The sequence below is a fragment of the Scomber scombrus genome, chromosome 10, assembly GCF_963691925.1.
Source record: "Scomber scombrus chromosome 10, fScoSco1.1, whole genome shotgun sequence".
NCBI lineage: Eukaryota > Metazoa > Chordata > Actinopteri > Scombriformes > Scombridae > Scomber > Scomber scombrus.
Genome location: NC_084979.1, coordinates 1,615,199 through 1,636,920, shown reverse-complemented (window position 1 = coordinate 1,636,920; position 21,722 = coordinate 1,615,199). Strand labels below are relative to the sequence as shown.

General features: G+C 38.3%; 1 protein-coding gene across 3 annotated transcripts in view; it reads left to right on the top strand.

Moving 5' to 3' along the window:
• prkcz (protein kinase C, zeta) overlaps positions 1-21,722 on the top strand; it is a 140,774-nt gene that overhangs the window by 68,463 nt on the left and 50,589 nt on the right. Inside the window, exons 5-10 of one of the 3 annotated variants that reach the window (XM_062427588.1) lie at positions 6,350-6,435; positions 15,207-15,338; positions 18,790-18,880; positions 20,632-20,637; positions 20,958-21,013; positions 21,161-21,355. In XM_062427588.1, coding sequence (XP_062283572.1) covers positions 6,350-6,435; positions 15,207-15,338; positions 18,790-18,880; positions 20,632-20,637; positions 20,958-21,013; positions 21,161-21,355 — 566 coding nt within the window. Of the gene's footprint in view, positions 1-6,349; positions 6,436-15,206; positions 15,339-18,789; positions 18,881-20,631; positions 20,638-20,957; positions 21,022-21,144; positions 21,356-21,722 lie in introns of all 3 variants that reach the window. The other 2 variants (XM_062427587.1, XM_062427586.1) reach the window with 2 other exon arrangements.

Sequence of the window (21,722 nt, the reverse complement as noted above, 5' to 3'; positions counted from 1 at the left end):
CCTGTACAGTATGTAGGGGTTAAGAAAGTAGTTGAGGTCATTTGAGAGAGTGGGAAAGTGAATATTACTTAGCTTATTCATTAATACATAAATATAAAAATATTATCCAATGTGAATTCAATTCATCTCTAAATGATCTATTAATTAAATAAATATATTCATTAGTTTCTACATGATAATCAAAGAGTAATAACTGATCCCTGAACTTCTCTTTAATAATAGTGTGATATAGCTGATTATGTTTTTCTATTGAATGGTTTTATATATAATACTATTAAAAGGTGATTGTATATTAAACACTAATAAATGTGATTTGCATGGCTGCCAAATCATTTCCCCACATATATAAACTTCTTCTGAGCAGCTCCTCATCTTTTCATTAACGCTCCAATTAAATACATTAAGCTAAGAGCTGCAATTAACCACTTAGTCAATATGTGTTTCAATTAATAAGTTAATCACATGCGCTGTAGTCAGCTTTACTGTGGGGGACTGAGCAAGTGCTGAACGATGTGTAGGTTTCCTTCCATTCCACACACACCATGAATCAGTAGCAGCATTGTGTCCCCCCTCCTCCCCCCACCCCCAATCGCCCTCACTCACCCACCAGTATGGGCACAGGAGAAAGAAATACTGGGTAACTATGGAAACACGCCGCAGTGACTCTCCAAGGCAGACGGCACTTTCCTTTAGAGGCCTTGAGTTAACAGGATTAGAGGGAATTCACAGATGAGACCCCTAAAGAGCAGAGCCTCTTTGTGTCTCCTCTTTGCTCCCTCTCTCTCTCTCTCTCTCTCTCTCTCTGATCTCCACAGACCCAAAAGATCCAAAGATACTGGAATCCCTCTCATTCATCACGGGGCAAAAAGGCAGAACGTATAGGTGTTGAGTTGACATTCAAAAGCGTTATAGATCTCTGTGACAATGCTGACATTTTTAACCAGAGTCTGACGTAGGTTTTGCTTTAATTGTGCCCTTTAATCCTCAGTCAGTACATCATGTGCAAGCATCTCTCTTTCTATCTATATCTACTACTTTTTAATTCTTTAAAAAGCAACTCATGTTCAGAAGGCATTTAGGTAGTTACTTTTTGTTTTAACTTGACAGTGAAGCACTTTATGAAAGGCGCTTTATAAATAAACACACTCACTTGTTTGCATACAAAGATGAGCACAACTGTTGGCAGTCTCAATCTGCTGTTTGTCAAAAAAAGGCTCAAATAACGTCAGGTTTGCACATGTGACATAGTGAAGGCTGGTGATAGACAAACATTAAACATGTGCATGAGTCCTCTATCCGGAACAAGAGTTAAGCTTGAGGCATGAAAATGTAAAACGCAGCTCTGCTACCCTCGCTCAAGAGATAACCAGCACATCATATACAGCACTGTGTGTTCAGACTCATTCCACACAATGATGAGCTCTTTTTATTTTTTTTTTCAGAGGAAGAATTTTTTGTCAAGATTTACTTTTATTTGCAGACAATGTCATTCTGACATCCTCACAGCTAACTAATAATAGCTGGTATATGGTGGGCTGTGGCTACCATAGCAACAGAGGCAAAAAAAAAAGTGAGTGGATGAGGATACAGCAGCCGCACCCATTACCAGAGCAACTAACCAGACTGGAAAACCAGTACAGACAGGGTGAGGCACTGGGGGAACTGGTGAATAATTTGTGGGAATCAAGAAGGGATCGCCAACCAGTTCACATTGAAGTGAACAAAGACAACATGCTGTATGTAAACTGGCTGGTTATGTATAGATTTGAATGGCAGCATGTGTATCAGATAGTGAGTGTTGCTGCTGACCTCATGCAGATGTCTTCTCAAGATCCAGATGTTTACAATACTTCAACTGAAAGGTCTTTGTCACGATGTATGAACCACATAGGGAGAGACAATCCATCATGTTCAGCTAGTCAGGAGTACTGGTGTTATATACAGTCCTTACAAAGATCTTAGACTCAGACTTAGAAAAACTCTCATGACACATGCCGAGAGGTCCAGTTAAAAACACAAATATGAGTAAATAAATAATATATTGCACATTCCCTTGTATCCCCTGCCTATACATACTACATGTGTATATATATATATATATATATATATATATATATATATATATATATATATATATATATAAATCATAATTAACAACATACTGCACGTACCCTTGTATTCCCCATAGTCCACATAGTATTCCAAACTCTACCTGGCTACCTCAACTTGTTTAATTGGGTTATACTGTAGCCATGGGAACAGATCAGAGCTGATGCTGCACTCTTTGTGTTTACATTGCAACAAAGGGACAATCAGCCCAATGTCCAGCCCAATCTACGATGTCTTTGCTTTTACATGGGCACATACCTCTAAACCAAAAAACAAAAAGATTCTACACTTGGAAAAAGCGAAAATCATTTTAAATTGAAGGGTATGACCTTACTGTTGATATACCAGTTATACAAAATCAGTCCAATGCCTTTTGATAGATATGTGTGCTCAGAGGCCATTTAAAAGAAGAATGTAATCTGTGGTTGTGCAGAATTGCTCAATACTGTTGTTCTTGTCTGATTGGGAAAAGCTTCACCTATTTGCCACATTCCCTGTGGCTACGTCTGTTTTCTCACAAACCAAATGAGCCTGCTGAAAAACCAAACTGGTTTCTTTAACTCCAGTTGCTAAAATGTAGACATTAGATAAGATAAGATAAGATGAAATGTATTGTCCTGAAGGAACAGGAAGTTCAGAATACAGCTGCACATAAACGACGTACATGACACAGTGACAGGACCAAAAATGCAAACAGTGAGCACAATAACATAATAGGGTTGACATGTATTTTTTTTAATGTTTCACAGTATTCAACTGCATATTGCACATAGTTGAATATTGCACGTATCCCTAGGTTACCATGGACATAGTTGACTTTTGCACATATCCCTAGGTAACCATGGATAAAGTTGAATATTGCACATATTCCTCAGTAAGCATGGACATGTTAGGACAAGGTAAACTAACAAGTAAACAAATAACAATAAAATTACAATAAATAAGCTACATAAAATCCTAACAAATCCTAGAACATGAGCAATAATAAATAGTAAGTCATAGAAAGTAGATCCAAGCATCAATGTTAACATCTATCCTTTTTCTTGTTTATCAGGCTTTGGTCAAATATGAATAAATGTATTTTGTCCATTTAATGTTTCAAAACCACCTCTCTACAAAATGTACAATCTAGTTTTATATAGTTCTATATGTTCAATAAAATCATGTAATCATCAACAGTTCAGGTTTCACAGTAAACACCCTTCTCATTGTAATGCATGTATTATACCGGACCTGCAGGAAGTGATGATTAGTATCAGCACTAGCTTTATGCATCAACATTAGCCCACAGTGTCAAATTACTGGAGCAGAACAGATAAACTATGACTGGTCACATCTGGCCAACGCTCGGTTCATGTAATAAGATCAGTATCTCAACTCATACTGATGCAACTTGATCCAACTTTTAAGGTTTGCTTATTTGATCAGTGTTAAAGGATTTGTGTCGAGGTCTCTATAATAATGTGGATAAAGCTGGTGGAAGCACGTCTGTAGACACAGCTGATCTGGTGACGCTGTCTGTGTAATGTCCATTTGGTCATACTTGAACAAATCCATTCATGTGTCTAACCCTTTTGGTCACAGAGAGAAAGACAGCTCCTCTTCATGTCCAGCACTGTTTGTTCTGCCGTAGCAAATCAAATTCAATTGTTTTCTTTTTAAAGCTCTATCTAATGTAACCCCCACAAATCCAAATTTCCTGCCGCTAATAGAAATATAATGAAAGCCTGTAATCATTTCCCATAGTCATCACTTGTTACCCTGTCACGTCTTGTTGAGTCATCAATTTATATGCTGAATTTAGATCTCTGTACTTGAAGATTTGAAGTAACATAAGATTGAAGCTCAAAGAGGCAACTCATCACTGAAGTGAGTCATGCTGATATATTGCTACAGTAAATAATGCATTCATTAGACTCAACAACACATCTTAAGTATAAGATATTCTCTTTGCTGATTATGGCAACGTAAGTAACTCAAATGTCTCAATGACACAGACCACTCATTCCTCACTGTGTGCTTGTAATTCAGCTGCTGTACTCACAAACATTCTGACAATCCTCTCAGAGAGTTCCTAACTTCACCTGAACATTGCTAGTAAGCAGTCCTGACTTAGAAGTGATGTTGGAAAGTTCTCAGAAAGAGACAGAAACCTTTACCTTAGTGAGGAGGTGTGGTTATGTTTTTTTAAAAAGAAAGAAAAGAAATTAAATGTCGATTTGAAAACTAGAACAATAAAATTGAGTGAACTAAAAATGAGTTAAAACAACAAGATGAGAAAAAGCAGATCAATAAAATCAAGAAAAAGGAAAAATGAATATCAACAATGCTAAAATAAAAGCTTTTACAACATGAATACAGTCAGCTTTCTCCTTGACATGTATACATGACGTAGGTTTCTAATCCGTTTTTTATAAGTGTGTAAATAATGTTAACTGATACAGGTGACATTGTCATATTCAAGTTGTTAATATAAGAGAAGAGACACCGCTGTAAGAAACATGGTTCAGTCTGGACACACTGGAGAGCCTGTTGAGAGGATGTTAGTGTAGCTGTGACCATGCCTACATTTGTTGAGTTTGTTAAGTTAAACCAGTTTGGTTTCTGTTCCTTTTTTCGAGACACTGCGCTAAATGAATCACTTCTGTGACACTCTGACTATGCTTCCTCACAAAGTCAGTTTAACATTTGACGAGGGCTGGGTATCAGTAATCCATACCTTTTAAGATATTGACTGAAAGAAATCAATACCAAGTATTATCAAAACATCTCCCATCAAACGATACCTGCAATCCATCCTTATTGCGTCAGGGCTAGAAAATATAAGTATTTGTATGAACTTGCTCACAGCCAATCAACACGAACGTTCTTCCATTTAATGCGACATGTAATTGCCCCACTGCCACAGCAGCTACAACCTGTCTGTGGTGGCATTTTATGCAATTTAATGCTTCTATTCACATGATGGGTATGGAATGAAGTACTCAGTTGGTATCAGTATCACTTTGTTTGGATTGGTACTGGTATCATCATTTGTTAAATGATAGCCAGCCACACATTTGACTATTTGTTGAATTCAGACACTTTTGGGCTGTGAGGAGTAGTTATGTCTGTCATTACAACTCCAACACACACACACTCACACACACACACACACACACACACACACACACACACACACACACACACACACACACACACACACACACACACACACACACACACACACACACACACACACACACACACACACATTAAAACAATACCACAACAAGTCAGAAATGTTGTAACACTAATATGCTACAGTTAAATCAGTAAGGTTCCAAAATAAGGTCAGGTCAGGAGTAGAGGAGGAGTCTTGCTTCTGATGTGCTGCATGCATTTAGAGTAACCAGGTCACTTAAAGGTGCAGTGTGTAAACACAGCCCTTACCTTGAAAAACAACCACATGATCCTTTTCTGATATGATTTTTCCTCAGAATGACATTGTTTGTCTGTGGCATCCAACATTGTTACAAATCACTGTCACAAAAAATATGTGTATGACTTGTTTTGTGTGGTTGGGGTTAACACAGCTACTTCATTAATGTTATGGAATCTTAGTTATCATGGTGAAACTTCGTTGTTAGGGTGAGAAAAAGATGGCTTGTCTAAAACAAACCAACACTGACTGCTGGTAGGAACAGCAGTCTCCACACTTTGCTGACATAGATAATTATTACAATAGCTTTGTAATGTTTGAAGATGTCAGTCTTTTGTAAGAGAGTGTGTTGTCTTTCAAACGGTGTAAAACAGTTGAATATGAGGACAGAAGAACCCAGTTCCAGCACAGAGTGGAGCACATGTTTATGCCCAGTGCTCCAGCTATAAATAGCTACACCTTCATGGTCTCATCTGAATAAAAAGCTTTATGGAGCACTAATAAGTCCATTCATCACAAGGGATAAAGGAAAGGATGGGATGGAGGTCTGTAAGAAGGGTGGAGGCAGAGAGAGGAGGAAGTAGATAAAGGGAGGGGGTGAGAGACTGGTGAGGGAGGGAGTGGTGCATGTGTAGATATTATAGAGAAACCTGATGGTTGTCTTTGCCTCACTTGAACTCACACTTCACACGGAGGAAGAGCCATACAGCCTTTGGACGTTTCCCTTAGCTTGCACTCTTTCCTCTCACTCCATCTCTCCCCCTCTGCATTAGCCCGTCACCATGCTGCTACTCTACAACTGTTTCCTCTCTCTCTTAGAATCGATCTATCGCCGCGGGGCCAGAAGATGGAGGAAACTCTACCGAGTCAACGGGCACCTCTTCCAGGCCAAGCGCTTTAACAGGGTGAGTGTCCTCAAATCTCACTAATACACAGTCCCCAGAGGGACGCACATGCAGTAATGCCAGAACAATGCTTCAGTCAGTTCAGTTAATTGAGCTTGTCTTCACAAGGGAATATTGGAATCATCATTAACTTGGTTTTAGATATGATGTAAGATGTTTATTTTAAGGTAAAGTTAAGTCTAAGATATTAACATGTGACCTGGAGAATTTAGCCTGTGCTTATAGCCTTGTAACCAGTTAGCATTTGTTATGCTGATTAAAGATTTGCCCACAACAGCTCTGATTGGCTCAGTTGTTTTTCCAATTAGGTAAAGAGCCGTCAATGAGCACCACGCCAAACGTATTTGAATGGCTGAAATACAGAAATGATACATGAATGTGGCTTCTGACTAGAGCAGCAGTCTTACTTATTCTGGATTTTTCAACCTTTAAATGAAGTTATAGGAAACCTCTGACATGTGGTTATAAGCTTTGTAAAAATATAGTGCTTCAGTTAAGATTTTATCTCAAAAAATGTATTTTACAGTATGGTAAAAGCAGCACTATCCTGTGAATACATCCATAGTAGGTGTTTCCACTGCCAGCTGGGAAGTAGTGTAGAGCTGCAAGGATTAGTTCATTAGTTACCAACTATTACATTAATTGCCAACTATTTTTCCAATTCATTAATAGTTCTTTTTCTTTCGATTTTTTTTAAGAAAAAAATGTAAATATTCCCCAATTCCAGCTTGTCAAATGTGAATATCTTTCTGTTGTGGAGAAAACAAGACATTTGAAAACGTCACCTTAGGCTCTGAGAAAAAGTCTTTCACCATTTTCTGAAATGTTATGGACCAAGCAGCTAATCTATTAATCCTGAAAATAACTGACAGATTCATCAGTAATGAAAAATAGTTTTAGTTGCAGCCCTAAAGTAGTGTGATCTTTATGTAGAGGCAGAACTTTAGGCAGAATGTTTCCTTTTCTATTAACCATAACCACAGTCCCTTAAACAAATGCTTTAACATGACCTATATTATTGTATGACTCATTATGGACAGTTGAAAAAAAAGAACAAAATCAATGCAGATATCTTCTATTTTAATCCATCCTTCGCTCTTCCTTGTCCAGAGTTCTCTCTGGAGCCACAAATGACTTTAAATACAACTTAGTTCACCTGTGCAGTAATACTCCCCAGCACCTGGAAACACTTATATATCTATTTATGTATAAAATGTTTGTGTTCCCCTTTAATTATAATCATGATCTTTAGCTACTGGTGCATGATGTTAATTTCATGTTCAGCAAACAATCTGTTGCTTTTATCCAATAGACTGTTCATCACCATCATTTTACCATCACCAACATTTGTTTGAGCTTCTCTGTGTTTGTGTGCAGACTCTGAGCATGCAGCACAGTCTGTCATAAACATAGCGCAGTTGAATTATATATGACAGGTAATCAAGTGACTTCTCCAGCTAAGCTATCTGGATATTGATGCATAATTCATGGTGTCCTAGTTATAGCTTGTTTAGCAGTTCTCTCATCTCAGCTCACACCTCCATGCTCTGTTCAGGGTACCTTAAAACACATGTGGGCTTCAGACATACCCCTGCACCACCTGCACCCACCACCTGCTCACTGTGCTCGTCTGAAGCAGGACTCCAGCATGTAAAGTGCTCTCCTGTAATACACGGCTGCCGCTGTGGAAAGCAGGAGAACAAAGATATTAATGCACATTTCTTCTTCATGTGTCTCCACTGAAGAGGAAGAAAGCAGAACGTTTTTGTTGTTTCAAATGTGTCTGTCCCTTGTGTAAAGGTCAGATATTCGATACATGTAATCCAATTATTAGTATTATTGAATCACGTTGTTGTTCTGGGATCAAGATTTCAGCAAAAAAAGCAAGGAAAATGTTGTCCAATCAGGATCTGTAAAACTTCCTGTCAGAAATAGAGTTTTTAAAGTTAAACATCACAGGTTTCATCCTGTCTGTCTCCCTGGTGAGTCAAAGCAGGTCCTGAAATGAAACGTCCCCCGCGGGCATTATGGGTCGTCATGTCTAGACCAGAAAGTGGATGAGTAGAGTGCACTGACATGCTGACTCAACACTTGGGTCCAAGATCTCTTCCTCATAGTCATTACTACTGATGCACTGTGGAGCCTGGATTATTCAATTAAGACGTATCCTGAAGGTAGACAGTTGTACAGAAGTACTTCTGGGCTGTAGAGAGATGAAATCCACACACACTGATCATAATGACTGTGGACAGCTGCTCTCTCTTACTGCTGAGATCAGTTTCAACCCTGCCCCCAAACAAAAATACATTCACATACTACTCATTTACTCATTTGCTCATTACCAGTGGACACATCTAGGCAGTAATTATCTCCACTTCAGTTTTTCCAACTCTAGTTCCTTTCAGGGAGTTTATACATATACGAATACAAAAATTGAATAAAGAAACTATATTGGTTCACTGTGGACAACATATACCCTGAAACCAATATATACAATGTATCTGGGATATGCCAATAATAAGGGTTCAGTTAGGTGAGATAGGGAAATACACTTATTAGCTTTCTATGAGTGAGATGAGAAGATCAAAGTCAATCTCATGTTTGGGATTTAAGTGCATAGCTGGGGTCAGGATGTGGTTAGCCTAGCTTAGCATAAAGACTTAATACCAGTCAGTACTGTGGTTTCCAGATATGGTCAGTGATAACAGGTTTTGGTTTCTGTACAGGCACAATAGTATCAAATCTGACAACCTCACTTTGACAACAAGGCTTTAGGAAGTTGTACACAGTCACTGCAGCTGGATTGTTTGTCATTCAAATAGCTTTTGATTTGCTGTGTTTTTCTTATTAGAAAGTCAAAACTAACAATGAATTGATCAATTTCAAGTATTGTAGGGCTGCAACTAAATATTATTTTCATAATTTGTTCATTATTTTTTGGTTTTTTTGGTCCATAAAATGTCAGGAAAAAATATTCACTTTACTGTCATAGAGGACTAAAGAAACCAGAAAATATTCACATTTTACTAGCTGGAATCAGAGAATTTAGAAATTCTCCTTCTTAAAAATTGACTCAAAACAATAAATTGATTATCAAAATAGTTTGTGATTATTTTAATGGTTCACAACGTATCAATCAGTTGACTAACGGGTGCAGCTTTATCTGTGTGTATCCAAAGCCTGACACCTCTCTGTGGTTGTCCAAACCAGGGTTATTATAGTGAATGTAAACTAAGACTCAAAGGAAAACTAGCAGTGAAAAAATAATTTCAGTAACTGAAATTAAAAAAAAAAAATTGATGATGAAAAACTACAATGAACAATGCAAAACACAAGTGCAGATACAAGTTTTTATTGTTGTTTTGTTTTTCTCCCTCATTTTTACTGCGTCCTGTTCAGTTTGTCTTCTTGAGATAATGGGCTAATTCCAGTAGGTGGCAGCATAGCAGATGCCGGCTGCTGCATAACGCACAACAAAAAGATGTTTGACGTGTAATTTACGATTTTCTAGAAATGCCTAGATTCCTGAATATCTGAAAAACTAAAATTAAGACTAAAATTAAATAAAAACTACAATGAACACGACAAACTTAACTAAAAAGAAACATAATTGCAGATAATATCAGCTTCGTTCACGTTGTTCTTTTTTTTTCTCCCTCGATTTTTACGGTGTTCTGTACAATTTGACTTCCAGTAGGTGGCAGCATAGCAGATGCCGGCTGCCGCATAACGCACAAGAAGAATATGCTTGACGTGCAATTTACATTTTCTAGAAATGGCAGGCAGAAAACGTCACAGCCCAATATGGGAAAATTAGGGACTACGACCCCGCAGTAGATAAAAGTAAAAGTGCTGTGATGAAGAGTGTTAGAAACATGTGTGGGATACAGCTAAAAATCCCACTAATGTGAAAGTCCACCTTCCAAGCTCTCACAGAGAAGCACTCATAAAGTTCCAGGAGTTGAGGGAGCAGCAGACATCTAAAAACTAAGACTAAAACTAAACTAAAACTACTTAATTAAAAAAACCCACACTGACTAAATAAACTAAATAAAAATAAAAACTGATGAAAATATCAAAACTATAATAACCCTGGTCCAAACACTAGTAGAAACACATGTGGTTCTGGGGGCAGAAGTCTTTTGTATATTTAATCAATGAATTAATGTAATTGAATAAAACATGTATCTGAGCAGTATTACGTTTCCTACAACACAAATTGCTGTGCATTATATTGATGTATAGAAATGTGCAGTGTAGGAGGCAGGGTTGGAATTGTTCACGGTGTCCTCGGATGTTGCCCGAACACAAACGTACAACTCAGCAGCAGGTGTTTGTCTTGTTAACCAGTTGTTTTTCAGACTGGGATTTCTCTGACAGTTGTTGCTATGCCAGCTTCCAGGCGTCTGGTTGGTTCACTATGATGTCCTCAGCATATAAATAAGCCAGGAAGAAGTAGGTCAGGTTTCTCCTCCCTTCTCTCACTTCATCCCTGTCTTTACTCTCACTCTGTACACGTTTCCCTCCATCCCTCTCCACCTCCTCCCTCCTCCCTCCTCCATCCTGCTCCGTCTACAACCCCCCCGACGCTGCAGTGGAGAAAGCTGCTTTGTGGATCCCTCTCATTAGACATAATGGGGTCTCTTTAGCTTCTGTCTCCCATATGATGAAGTAGAATTCAGTCGTCCCTGCTGGCTGTTGAGGCGCTCCATTAGGGAGATGACTGACACTCAGCCTCCCGTGGCACAAAATAAAATAAAATAATCCAAACAGAGAGTCTGGTTCATTCAGACTGTCGTGAGCTGAGGTAAAAAAAAAGTGCACATTTCCACCAATTTTGCTGACTAGAGATGTGTTATCAGGATGAGAGCTGAATAAATGAACTCACACTCAACATCTATCTCTAGTGATACTCACAACATCCAGATGTTTACCTCCAGAGGTTCAGTTATCAGGTCCATTGATCTTTTTATCTGTTTCTAGTTATTTGTCTTTTAGTTGAAGGACTATCTCCAAAACATGTGAGATACAGTACTGAATTATTTTTTTCACTTTTTTTCTTACTAATATACAAAAAATAACATATTTTGATGACAATTTGAATCTAAATAATAAATAGATAGATAGATAGATACTTTATTGCCATTGCACATAAGATACAGCAAAATGTTGTTTAGCATTACCATCCCAGTAGCATACATGAAAATAAATATATATGTATTTATTACAGATAAATAAAGATATAGATATAGATATATAAATATTAAAGTGCTACAGTAGTGTCCTATATCATTTCTTCCATTAACATAGTACATTCCACTTTAAGTATGCCTGCTCTGATTGCTCTCTAGTCCTTTTTATGACACCCCTGAACTACATTTGCCTTTAACGATGTGGCTGAGTGTGGGAGCAAGTTGTTCCTTTTGTTTCTCTCTGTGCAGCGTGGGTTCAAGGCTTTAACACAGGGGTCAGCCATAGCTTTGAAACATGTCTGTATGTTATGAATAGTTTCTATTCATGTTAAAATTGAACAACTAGGTTGATAAAACATGACACATCGCTCCATTGTAATATTGCTGAAATGACTTAGCACATGGAGCAGAAGAAGTGTCATTTTGCATCTCTGCGTGGGTTATTGATCAGTTCAACTTATGATATTTTCAACAATGACTTTTTCCGTTATTATCTGCAGTAGATTTCTGATACATCGCTAACAGTTTTGAAGTATCCCAGGTGACATTTGGTCTTCAGGCTTCTGTTCGCTGACACCATTAGAGCAGGGGTTCCCAAGCCCCTGGCCATAGTCTAGTACTGGGCCCCTGAAGACCACATGATTTGGCAAAAAAGCGGAATATTAATAATGTAACTTCATAAAATGTTGGACTGTCAATAACAGAACAAGCATTAATAATGAAGTGTGGAGAACAAAGCCCCAACAATGTATGGAGCGGGATATTTTACTGGTCAGTGCTCTCTGCTGGATAAACTATGTGATGGAGATGTGGTTTATGAAATACTTGAAAACCTACTATACTTTGACATTTCTGTAGAGCTATAACTAACTAAACCAAATAGTATGATTGGTGGATATAACTGGCCATGGTCTGTAGTGTAGAATTTGGATGCAGCTTAAATCATTTGACACACTGCTCTAACCTGTTCATTCTGCTCTTTGAGCACAGTGATCATACAGCACAGCTGATACTGATGGAATTGGACTAGGCTCAACTTGATTTCCTGAGTTGGAGCTAGTACAACCTGTGCTCATACGACCATGAACAGGGTTAGGGAGGTTAGTTTGGAAATGTAATAGGTTACAGATTACTACTTCACGTAATGTAATAAGTAATGTAACTATTTCAATGACTTGAAGTAACATTGTTGCAAAGTTGATTATGACGACTTCAGCATGCTGTAGTTCTCCTTTTTAAGAAATACTAATCATTAAAATCATTATAAATAAACTTGAAATTTAAAAAAGAGCTCATTTGCTCTTCTTTGTTATGTCCTCTTATCATTTGTTATTATAATGACCTGATTTCACTGCACAGATTTCTGCAGATGTCATTGGTCAGTTTGCTCTGATGAGTTTTTTTGCTCAGAGGTGAGTCAGACAGCACATCATCTCTCAGCATATTAGTGTGTTCAGTTTCCAGGCACTCGTATGATCTGTGATGGTGTCTGCTGAGCTGACGGGAGGACTGTCGATCAATAAAAGCCTTTTTCATCCTCCCATTCTTTTATCCTCCAGTTGCAACCGGCTGCTGGCCCTCCACAGCGAGTGCAGCTAGAGAAATGATGCAATCTTGCTGTTGTGTTTCTCCCTTTATAGAAGTCTTTTATTCCTAATTATGCTGGCTGTTTGTTGTTTGTCCTTTAAAATGAGGTGAGGCCTTTCTGTTGCAAAATCTGGGCTCAGTCTTTTCATGTGGACGACTCTCACTATGACATATATGATAAATCCTGGAGTTAATGAAATCTCAGTGTGAGCACATTCTGGGATTCTGGGATTACATCAGTACTCATCTCTACCAAAACTAAGCAGTGGGGAGTAGTCCAGCTAGGTCAAAGACATCACTGTCCTCAACTAAGGTCCAGCCACTGTATCAACTCCAACTTATGTTTCTTTAAAGTGCACCCAGTACACAAAAACACTGTGCACACTTTAAAAACATGACGGCAGACATGATACTTACAGTACCAAACACACAGCTGATAATGTGAATTATATAGAATATTAATAAAGTTTCTAGCTTCCTAGTTTGCGTCGGTGTTATGAGTCCCACTGAATATGCTGAGTAGTGTTTCCCCTGCTGGCCACAACTTCCCCCTCGGCCCACAGACTTTACATTGTGATGATGTCACAGATTTTTAAATCACTTTTCTCTGCCTGAGTAAAGTTTTACACATATAAAACCACCATGGATCAAAAATGAATCATAGAAAGAGTCATACCGTAATTGACCATGTCTGTTGTTTAAGGTGTCATCAGTTTTACAGATGTCTATTTTACAATGGTGGTCGAGCCCTAATCAGCTCTTTTAATAATGATAATGAGCATAACACATCTGTAAAGTCAAGTGAATCAATTTGAATTGCACATTTTCATTGTAAGCATGTTAGCACACTGTCATTAGCACGTAGCTCCAAGTACCCCTGTGGCAAAGTACAACCTTACAGAGCAGCTAGCATTAAGAAGAACATTAAATATGTATAGACATTTTCAAGGCTTCTTCTATGCTCATAGAGTCTTAAAAAGAAAGCATCAACATGTCTGTGTGACTTTACTCTATTTCTTATTCATCATGTCTTCTGAAGAATAAAAGGCATCACTAAAAGCACTCCCTGGTGTTTTGTAGCCTGTCCAAAGTCTGACGGGGTCACAGACATTCACAGCAGTTCATCCACCTTAATACTGTGGATTACTCTCAGGTTGTGAATTCTGTGTATGAAATGCATGAGAGTTCAAATAAAAGAGCCAAAAGTTTGTGATTAATTTATAAATGTACGCCTTTACCCCTGTGTAGAGTTAGATTAGACTCTAGAAGGAAGCCTTTTGAAGTCTTGCTGAAGAATTTCCATAGCAACCGAGCACTGACTGGGACTCTTTGTTCTCCTCACTGTCAGCATACGCACCCTGTGAATGAATGTTGTCCATACACCAAAGCACACACACTGCATCTTAAGTGTTCAGTCTCCAGTGAGACATTTTGGTGATGGATTTATTGATGTCCAGGGATGCTGAGCCGCAAACTTAACATCCTCTGGACAAGCAAAGAACAAATACTTCAGAGACTATGTTACGTTACAGAGAGTGAACTTCAGTGAGTGTCAGCTTTACAGTAGATGTATGTGTTGTATACTGCCACCATGATGGCAGTATACTGCCACCATGATGGCAGTATACATCAATATAAATTACTTCTTCAAGGAATGAATATAAACAATCTAAGTGCCATAAAACCTGAGTGTTATTAATACTCAAATAATAAATAATGAATAAATAATGAGTGCCTAGTGTGGTTTGTACAGTTGACTACATAATGACATCCTTGCTGAACACATTAATATTGATTGTGTCAGTCAGTGTGTGAGTTAAAGTGTGTCCTGTCTTGTGTGTGTGTGTGTGTGTGTGTGTGTGTGTGTGTGTGTGTGTGTGTGTGTGTGTGTGTGTGTGTGTGTGTGTGTGTGTGTGTGTGTGTGTGTGTGTGTGTGTGTGTGTGTGTGTGTGTGTGTGTGTGTGTGTGTGTGTGTGTGTGTGTATCTTACAGAAAGCCTACTGTGGCCACTGTAGTGAAAGGATATGGGGGCTGGGCAGGCAGGGCTACAAGTGTATCAACTGCAAACTGCTGGTCCATAAGCGCTGTCACAGACTCATCCCTCAGACCTGCCAAAGGCTTATGGTGAGTATTTCATCATGTCCCGAGCAACACACGCACACACACACACACACACACAGCAGCAGCACCAGCCTGTCCTGTCCAATGCCAACACAGTCTCACAGCATTCTGGCAAACTCTGAAATGAAAGCTTACAAGTTGTGGACACAAATGATGAGAAGAATGCGTTCTATTCTGTGAAGCTTCTATTCAGCTTCATCAGTGTGAGTTAGTCATATCAAGTGATATCTGACACATTTACAGTCTGTTTAGCATCAGATTCCCTCTTAGTGTTTCTCTGTTGAGCTGTGGTGGAAGTATAGTAACACGAAGACTTTGCTACTAAAAACACTGTAATGTTGAAACATAGAAGATGAAGATTTGACTCATTCAGACGACCGAAGCTTCATATTAGCTTCAGATCAACTTTTAAATCCATGTTTACACAGAAGGAGGACTGTGGATTTAGTCCTCCATCACTTCCATTGTAAGAGCATTATGAAGAGATCTTCTGATGCTCAGTATGAACAGGAGGGATGATTACAGCAGGAAAAACACACATAATGGTCATTTGGGTTTGTGACTAGATTAGTTAAAAAGCTCCATTATTGCATTTGGGAACAAAACAAATGATGCTGGAGTTGCTGAATTCATCCAAAATGAACCCAGAATCTGGGAATAAATTGATTTATTTCGACAGACTATAAAGATTATTTCTGCCATTAGTGTTGCATGTGGGTCAGTGACAAGTAAGGGTTTCTAAGATGAGCAATTCAAAAATCAGTTGAACTTAAAAGCAGCATTAGGTTTATTAAAATGTACATTTAGTATTTATGTTGGTTTTATATCATTTAAATGACACTTGTACCATTTTTTACCAAAAGTAAGACTGAATGCTCCTGAAAATGTCAAATGGTGTAACCACAAAATAATGATAAATATTACATATTTGTATCCAGCTACAGTCTATGTAGAGGACTTTTACAAATAATGACTTCATTTAAAAACATCACATGAAAATAATTTTTTTTGGAGAGTTTCTAAATTTAGCTTTTAAAGCATTTTGTCAATACTGAGAGGGACATATCCTAAAAACAAAAAACAAAACACAGTGTTGCATTGCAAAAGTGGATTGTATGTATTCCACATTTTAGTCCTCATTTATCTTCCTGTATATAATCAGATTTTATGGAAAAATATTGGTTAAACCAATAGACACTGTGTTGCACCACGTCATTGACCCATGTAACATCGTTTTAAGGTTTGGGATTGAATGTTTCTTGCTGAAATGCACTGTGAGAGTTAGTTGTCATGTCCACAGGCTTGTACCTTCAACTCGCATATTTTCTAATGCAGTTGTTCATCTTTTGGATGATGATTCAACTGTGAGAGTTTCATGGTGATTCAAACTGTAGAGGTGCTTACAGTACATAAACTTCTAAACAAGCCAATGTTTGATGGAGATTATCTGAACCAGCCTATCCAGAGGTCAAATGCAAAGTGAGTTCACCTGAAAAGTTAGTAATAATCCCTCATTGGACAGGTGCACTGTGCACAGCTACTGTAAATACAGTAGGTCAGAGCTGAAGCAGGAAGTCACTCTATAAACTGTGATGGGTTTTTATAACAGACAGTTTGGGTAATCATATAACTTCTCATATTTGTTCTCTCTTCCACTTGAGTTTGTCTTACCCCGGGGTTTATTTACAGCCTCTCTGCTCATTTGACTGCACATGTTTACATGTTTAGCATTCAGCAGTGTCGCTTTGTTCCTGCATCTTAGCACTTAACTCAGTGAGTCAGTGTAGAAGTTCCCCCTGTGCTGCCTGCTTCACAAGCTCATCGGTATCAAATCATGATAATAAAGTCAGATTCTTGTTGCTGATGCATCTATTGAAACAGCTTCTGTATAGATACATAGTTAATACACAATGAAATACAGTTTGGGAGCAATCCTATATTTAGCAGCTTAGATAAGAATATTATACAGAACAATATGATAATATAATTGTAATGCAACTGTAAGGAAAGTATTGCACATTTATTGCACTTGTATGATGAGCTTACTAAGGGAATGTTAGAGCTGCAGTTTAAAGACAGCTTGAAAAAGTCTGTGTAAAGCTTTAGAACTGCTGCTGATAGACGAGAGAAGCAAACCTCTGATGAAGTGACGTAGAAAAGCAAAGAGGCGATTAAACAGCAGAGAAATGAGCAAACAGGAAGCTGCTGGCAATCTCTCACCTGCCATCATTACAGGAGAGCCTTTGTTGACTAAACAGGCCCCAGTAGTCTCTGTAAAATGCCTTGATGGCTGAAACAATGTTATTATCACTAATAGAAATGATGATCAAAACATAAATAAAACACCTGAGTTGTAATAAACTGGATTTATTAAATAAAAAAGAAAAAAAGAAAGAAAGAAACCTAGAAATAGAATCTAGGTTCTGTTCTTACTTTTAAAATGTCAGGCTGATTGTTTGAAGACATCTTCAGGTTAGGCTTCAATGAAGAGAAATTCATTAATTGATCTCACTCTCTGCACACAAGAAATATTATATTATATACATATTGCCCTGAGGACACTCATATTCATAAAAGATCTAAAGGATATTTGCATTCAAGCACAACTGTCAATCATCATCAGTCTTTAATAACTGAATGATTAATCCTTAATGAAGCTTTCAGAGAGCAGAGAAAGTTTATTCTTTAGTTTATAGGAGAGCTTTTGTGGAGAAAAAAACCCATTTACAATCACATTATATATATTGGTCCAATCTCAGTTAACACAGGAGAACATAACTATTTCAATTAATAATATTAAAACATTTTTAGAAAGTTAAAATATGTCATCACATTTCTGGCTGAAGTAAAAAGTTTGTACGGTGTTTTTTTTCTTCTCTCAAATGTAACAATGGGTCAAATTAGACCCTGAACAGCATGTAAGGGTTAAGTCTGTTTGTCGTTATGGACCGTCTTCCTGCATCTCTTCTTCCTTTTCTTTCTTTTACATGACGGTGACAGCGAACCAGTGGGCTCCTAGTAATCTATCTGACCAAATACATTGTTCCCAAAATTCAGCCTCAGAGGCCCCAAAATCCTGACTAAAAGATCAATGTAGTCTGCAGAGTATTTGTTCTGGTCTGGTCTAACTGTCCCCGAGCTGCAGCAGGAATTCCCTTCTTTATCACAGCTTCAGCTCTGTATCTTCAGTGTGAGATAAATGACTTTGAGGTCTGACAAGATGAAATGATTAAATGCCTTTTTGAGAGAAACCCTTCACAGTATCTGAGTAGCATACTTCCTGTGCATTGCTGAGAGCACCTCTTTAAACACTGACATGTTGCTCTCAGTCCTTGACAACATGATTCATCACACACTCTTCCAGCAGTGTAAAATCATGAGTGGATATTATGGTGGATATTTGGGGGAATGTGTGGGTGGATATTTAGGTGGATTTTTGAATTTGCTTTTTCAGGATCCAGTCATGCCATCACAGGAGCCCCCTTCAGATGCGAAGAGCGAAGAGGTGGATCTTCCACCAGATGACACAGAGGACACAGATGGGAGTAAGTAACATGGAAACTTTTTAAATAAACTAACACAACTCTAAATGGAAGTTTACCCTTTAAATTGTGAGGTTTTTTTTTAACCGCTTTGAGAGTAACTGAATCAGTTCACTGTAATTTAATAAAGAATAGGCCACTCAGAACGATGCTATTATCACCATACACTACATGAACATAATTCATGCATAATTTTATGGTTGTCTAGTTAGATCACAATGAAAAATAGTTTTATACATTATTATTTTATATCCATTAGAAACACTCCTTTTGGTTCTGCTGTGTGCATTTGAAGGATGGATGCAGGGCTGAAGACACTTAAGAGTGCTTATAGTCTCATTTGAAGAGGGGTGTCACACATACAGCCCATTGGCCAGAATCAGCCCACCAAGAGATCCAATCTGGCCAACTAGATAACTCTGACCATGAACGCAAAAAACAATAAATACATATTGTGGTCACATTTAAAATATTCATATATTGAACATTGTGCAAAATGTTGTCAATCAGCAGCTCCTGTGCAAAATAATCTGAAAAATCCCAAACATAATATTGTTGAAATTACACTCATTTTTCTAAGATATCTCAGACTGTTTTGTAAATAAATGGTTATAGGTTATTATTCACTGGTTTTACTGGTCTTGTCCACCTCAGATCAAATTGGGGCTGTATGTGGTCTCTGAACTAAAGTAAGTTGGACACCCCTGAATTTGAACATTTTGCAGGTGTAGACAAAAAACTGCAACACAAGTGTCATCGTTCACATCATTCCCTTGTGTTGTATGTACCTGCAGGATTAAGGCCTGGTCATTCCAGCGCTGAAAACCATGAAAAATGCAAATTCAGTTAATTCCTTCAGAATTGCAGTGATCTTTGGGGATGAAGTAAATCTGTAGAAATGTCAGTTCCACTTTGATGAAGTTTGATGGTAACAGTCAGCTGGCAAGTAGTTTTATTTCCCCTCTTCAGTACCTTTTAATTGAAATAAACAGTGTGTAACAGTGAATGAAATACCAGATGGAAGTAGACAGAACAGTAGAAAGAAAAAGGAGAGAAGGATCTGGAGCTATTGTGTTTGACTAGCACGAGCTCATCTAGGTTAGCTTGCTAGCTACAGCAGTTCACCAAATAGTCCTGCTAGTAGTCACTACATTCATCAAACGTCTGACCCTTCCTACTCTGCAAGGATCACTTTGTGGTTTGACTGCAGCTTTAAAGACAGGACACTGTGGCTCACCTCAAGCTGCAATCCTTCAAATTTAAAATATACAGCACAAAGGGGGCAAATATAAACCATTATCATAATAGCTGATCACTTGAGTATGTCTTTTGAGAACTTTTAACTTTGCACATTGTAAGGTTACCATGCTTGTGTCCAAAATTAATACTACGCCATAATTCTATGTAGATGTTAAATATGTTGAGTGTTCACACTGGAAAAGTGAAAACAGATTCTGATTTCTTTGCTCCCTGATATCTGTATTGGGATCGGCCCCTAAAATCCAGTATCGGTCGGGCCCTAATGATACTACAGGCTGTGAATAGCTCTACAGAGAGGTATTATGTCAAGTTTTTCTTAGTTGTACACTGAGGATGCCGTCTGTACTGTATATTACATGAGCTGTACGATACACTGTATAAACACATGTGCACATTTTACAAGAGGGTGTTAAAGGAACCCACAGCTCTTGACTTGACTCCCCAGATAAATGAATTCTAATGATATAAGATAATGACTACTTTGTTCATTGTAGATCCTGGTAGCTTCACATCACACTCACTATCATCAGTCACTGTATGCAACTCTGAGAGAGAACACTGCTCTCTGATGGGATTCCACAGAACAAAGTCTTAAATCCTGTTAAAAAGAGGCAGTGGACTTATGTGGGGCTCTGTTTGGGGGATCCTGATAAGAGATGCTCTGAGACCCCCCTGTGGAATGACCTAGTTTGGGTACAGTATATCCTGTGGACCAGCTGGACTTGATTTTCTGTACTCTACCTCCATCTACTGGCCCAAAAAAGAAGAGCATGTTAAAGTGTTGATTCAGTTCTGTCACTGACTGTTTGTTTTTCTGCAGTACCTTTTTTACCACACAACTGTACAGTGGACAAAACAGAAGATGCAGATACAGAGGTGAGAAGGAGAATCTACTCATTCACTATATTCTCTTCTATTTAAAAAATATTTCGCAAGCCTCATTATTTGATCATTCTTCTACATTAAGGTATTTTGACTTTATCGATACAACGTCACATCATTCTAACCTCTACCCCACTTCAGGACATCAAGGCAGTAGTGGACGGCCTCGATGGCATCAAGCTGTCTCAGGGCATCGCGTTGGGGCTGGGCGACTTTGACATGATCCGAGTAATCGGGCGTGGCAGCTACGCCAAGGTCCTGCTGGTTCGGCTAAAGAAGAACGAGCAGGTTTACGCCATGAAGGTGGTGAAGAAGGAGCTGGTTCATGATGATGAGGTGAGAATCTGAATACGAGTACAACAGAATTGCAGGTGCACAGTTAATTGGAAGGTTCTTGCTGTTGATCGATGCATCCTTTGTAGAGCCTCTTTACGCCCTCATTGAATTTCTTATCACGCCTGTTGACAAGCTTCAGATGCTTGATAATGAGTTCATAATTAGAATCAGGTGTGTTAGAGTGGTGGAGATACCTAAAACATGCAGGGCAGAAGCTCTCCAGGAGCAGGGGTTGAAGAACACTGATCTAGATATTTGACTAGAGCTGAAATGAAAGCAGCTACATGAATGAGTCATCTTCTCTGCTGTTGTCTCAGTATGCTGGTTACCTCTATTCTAATAACCAATATTAACAAGGTATCTATTG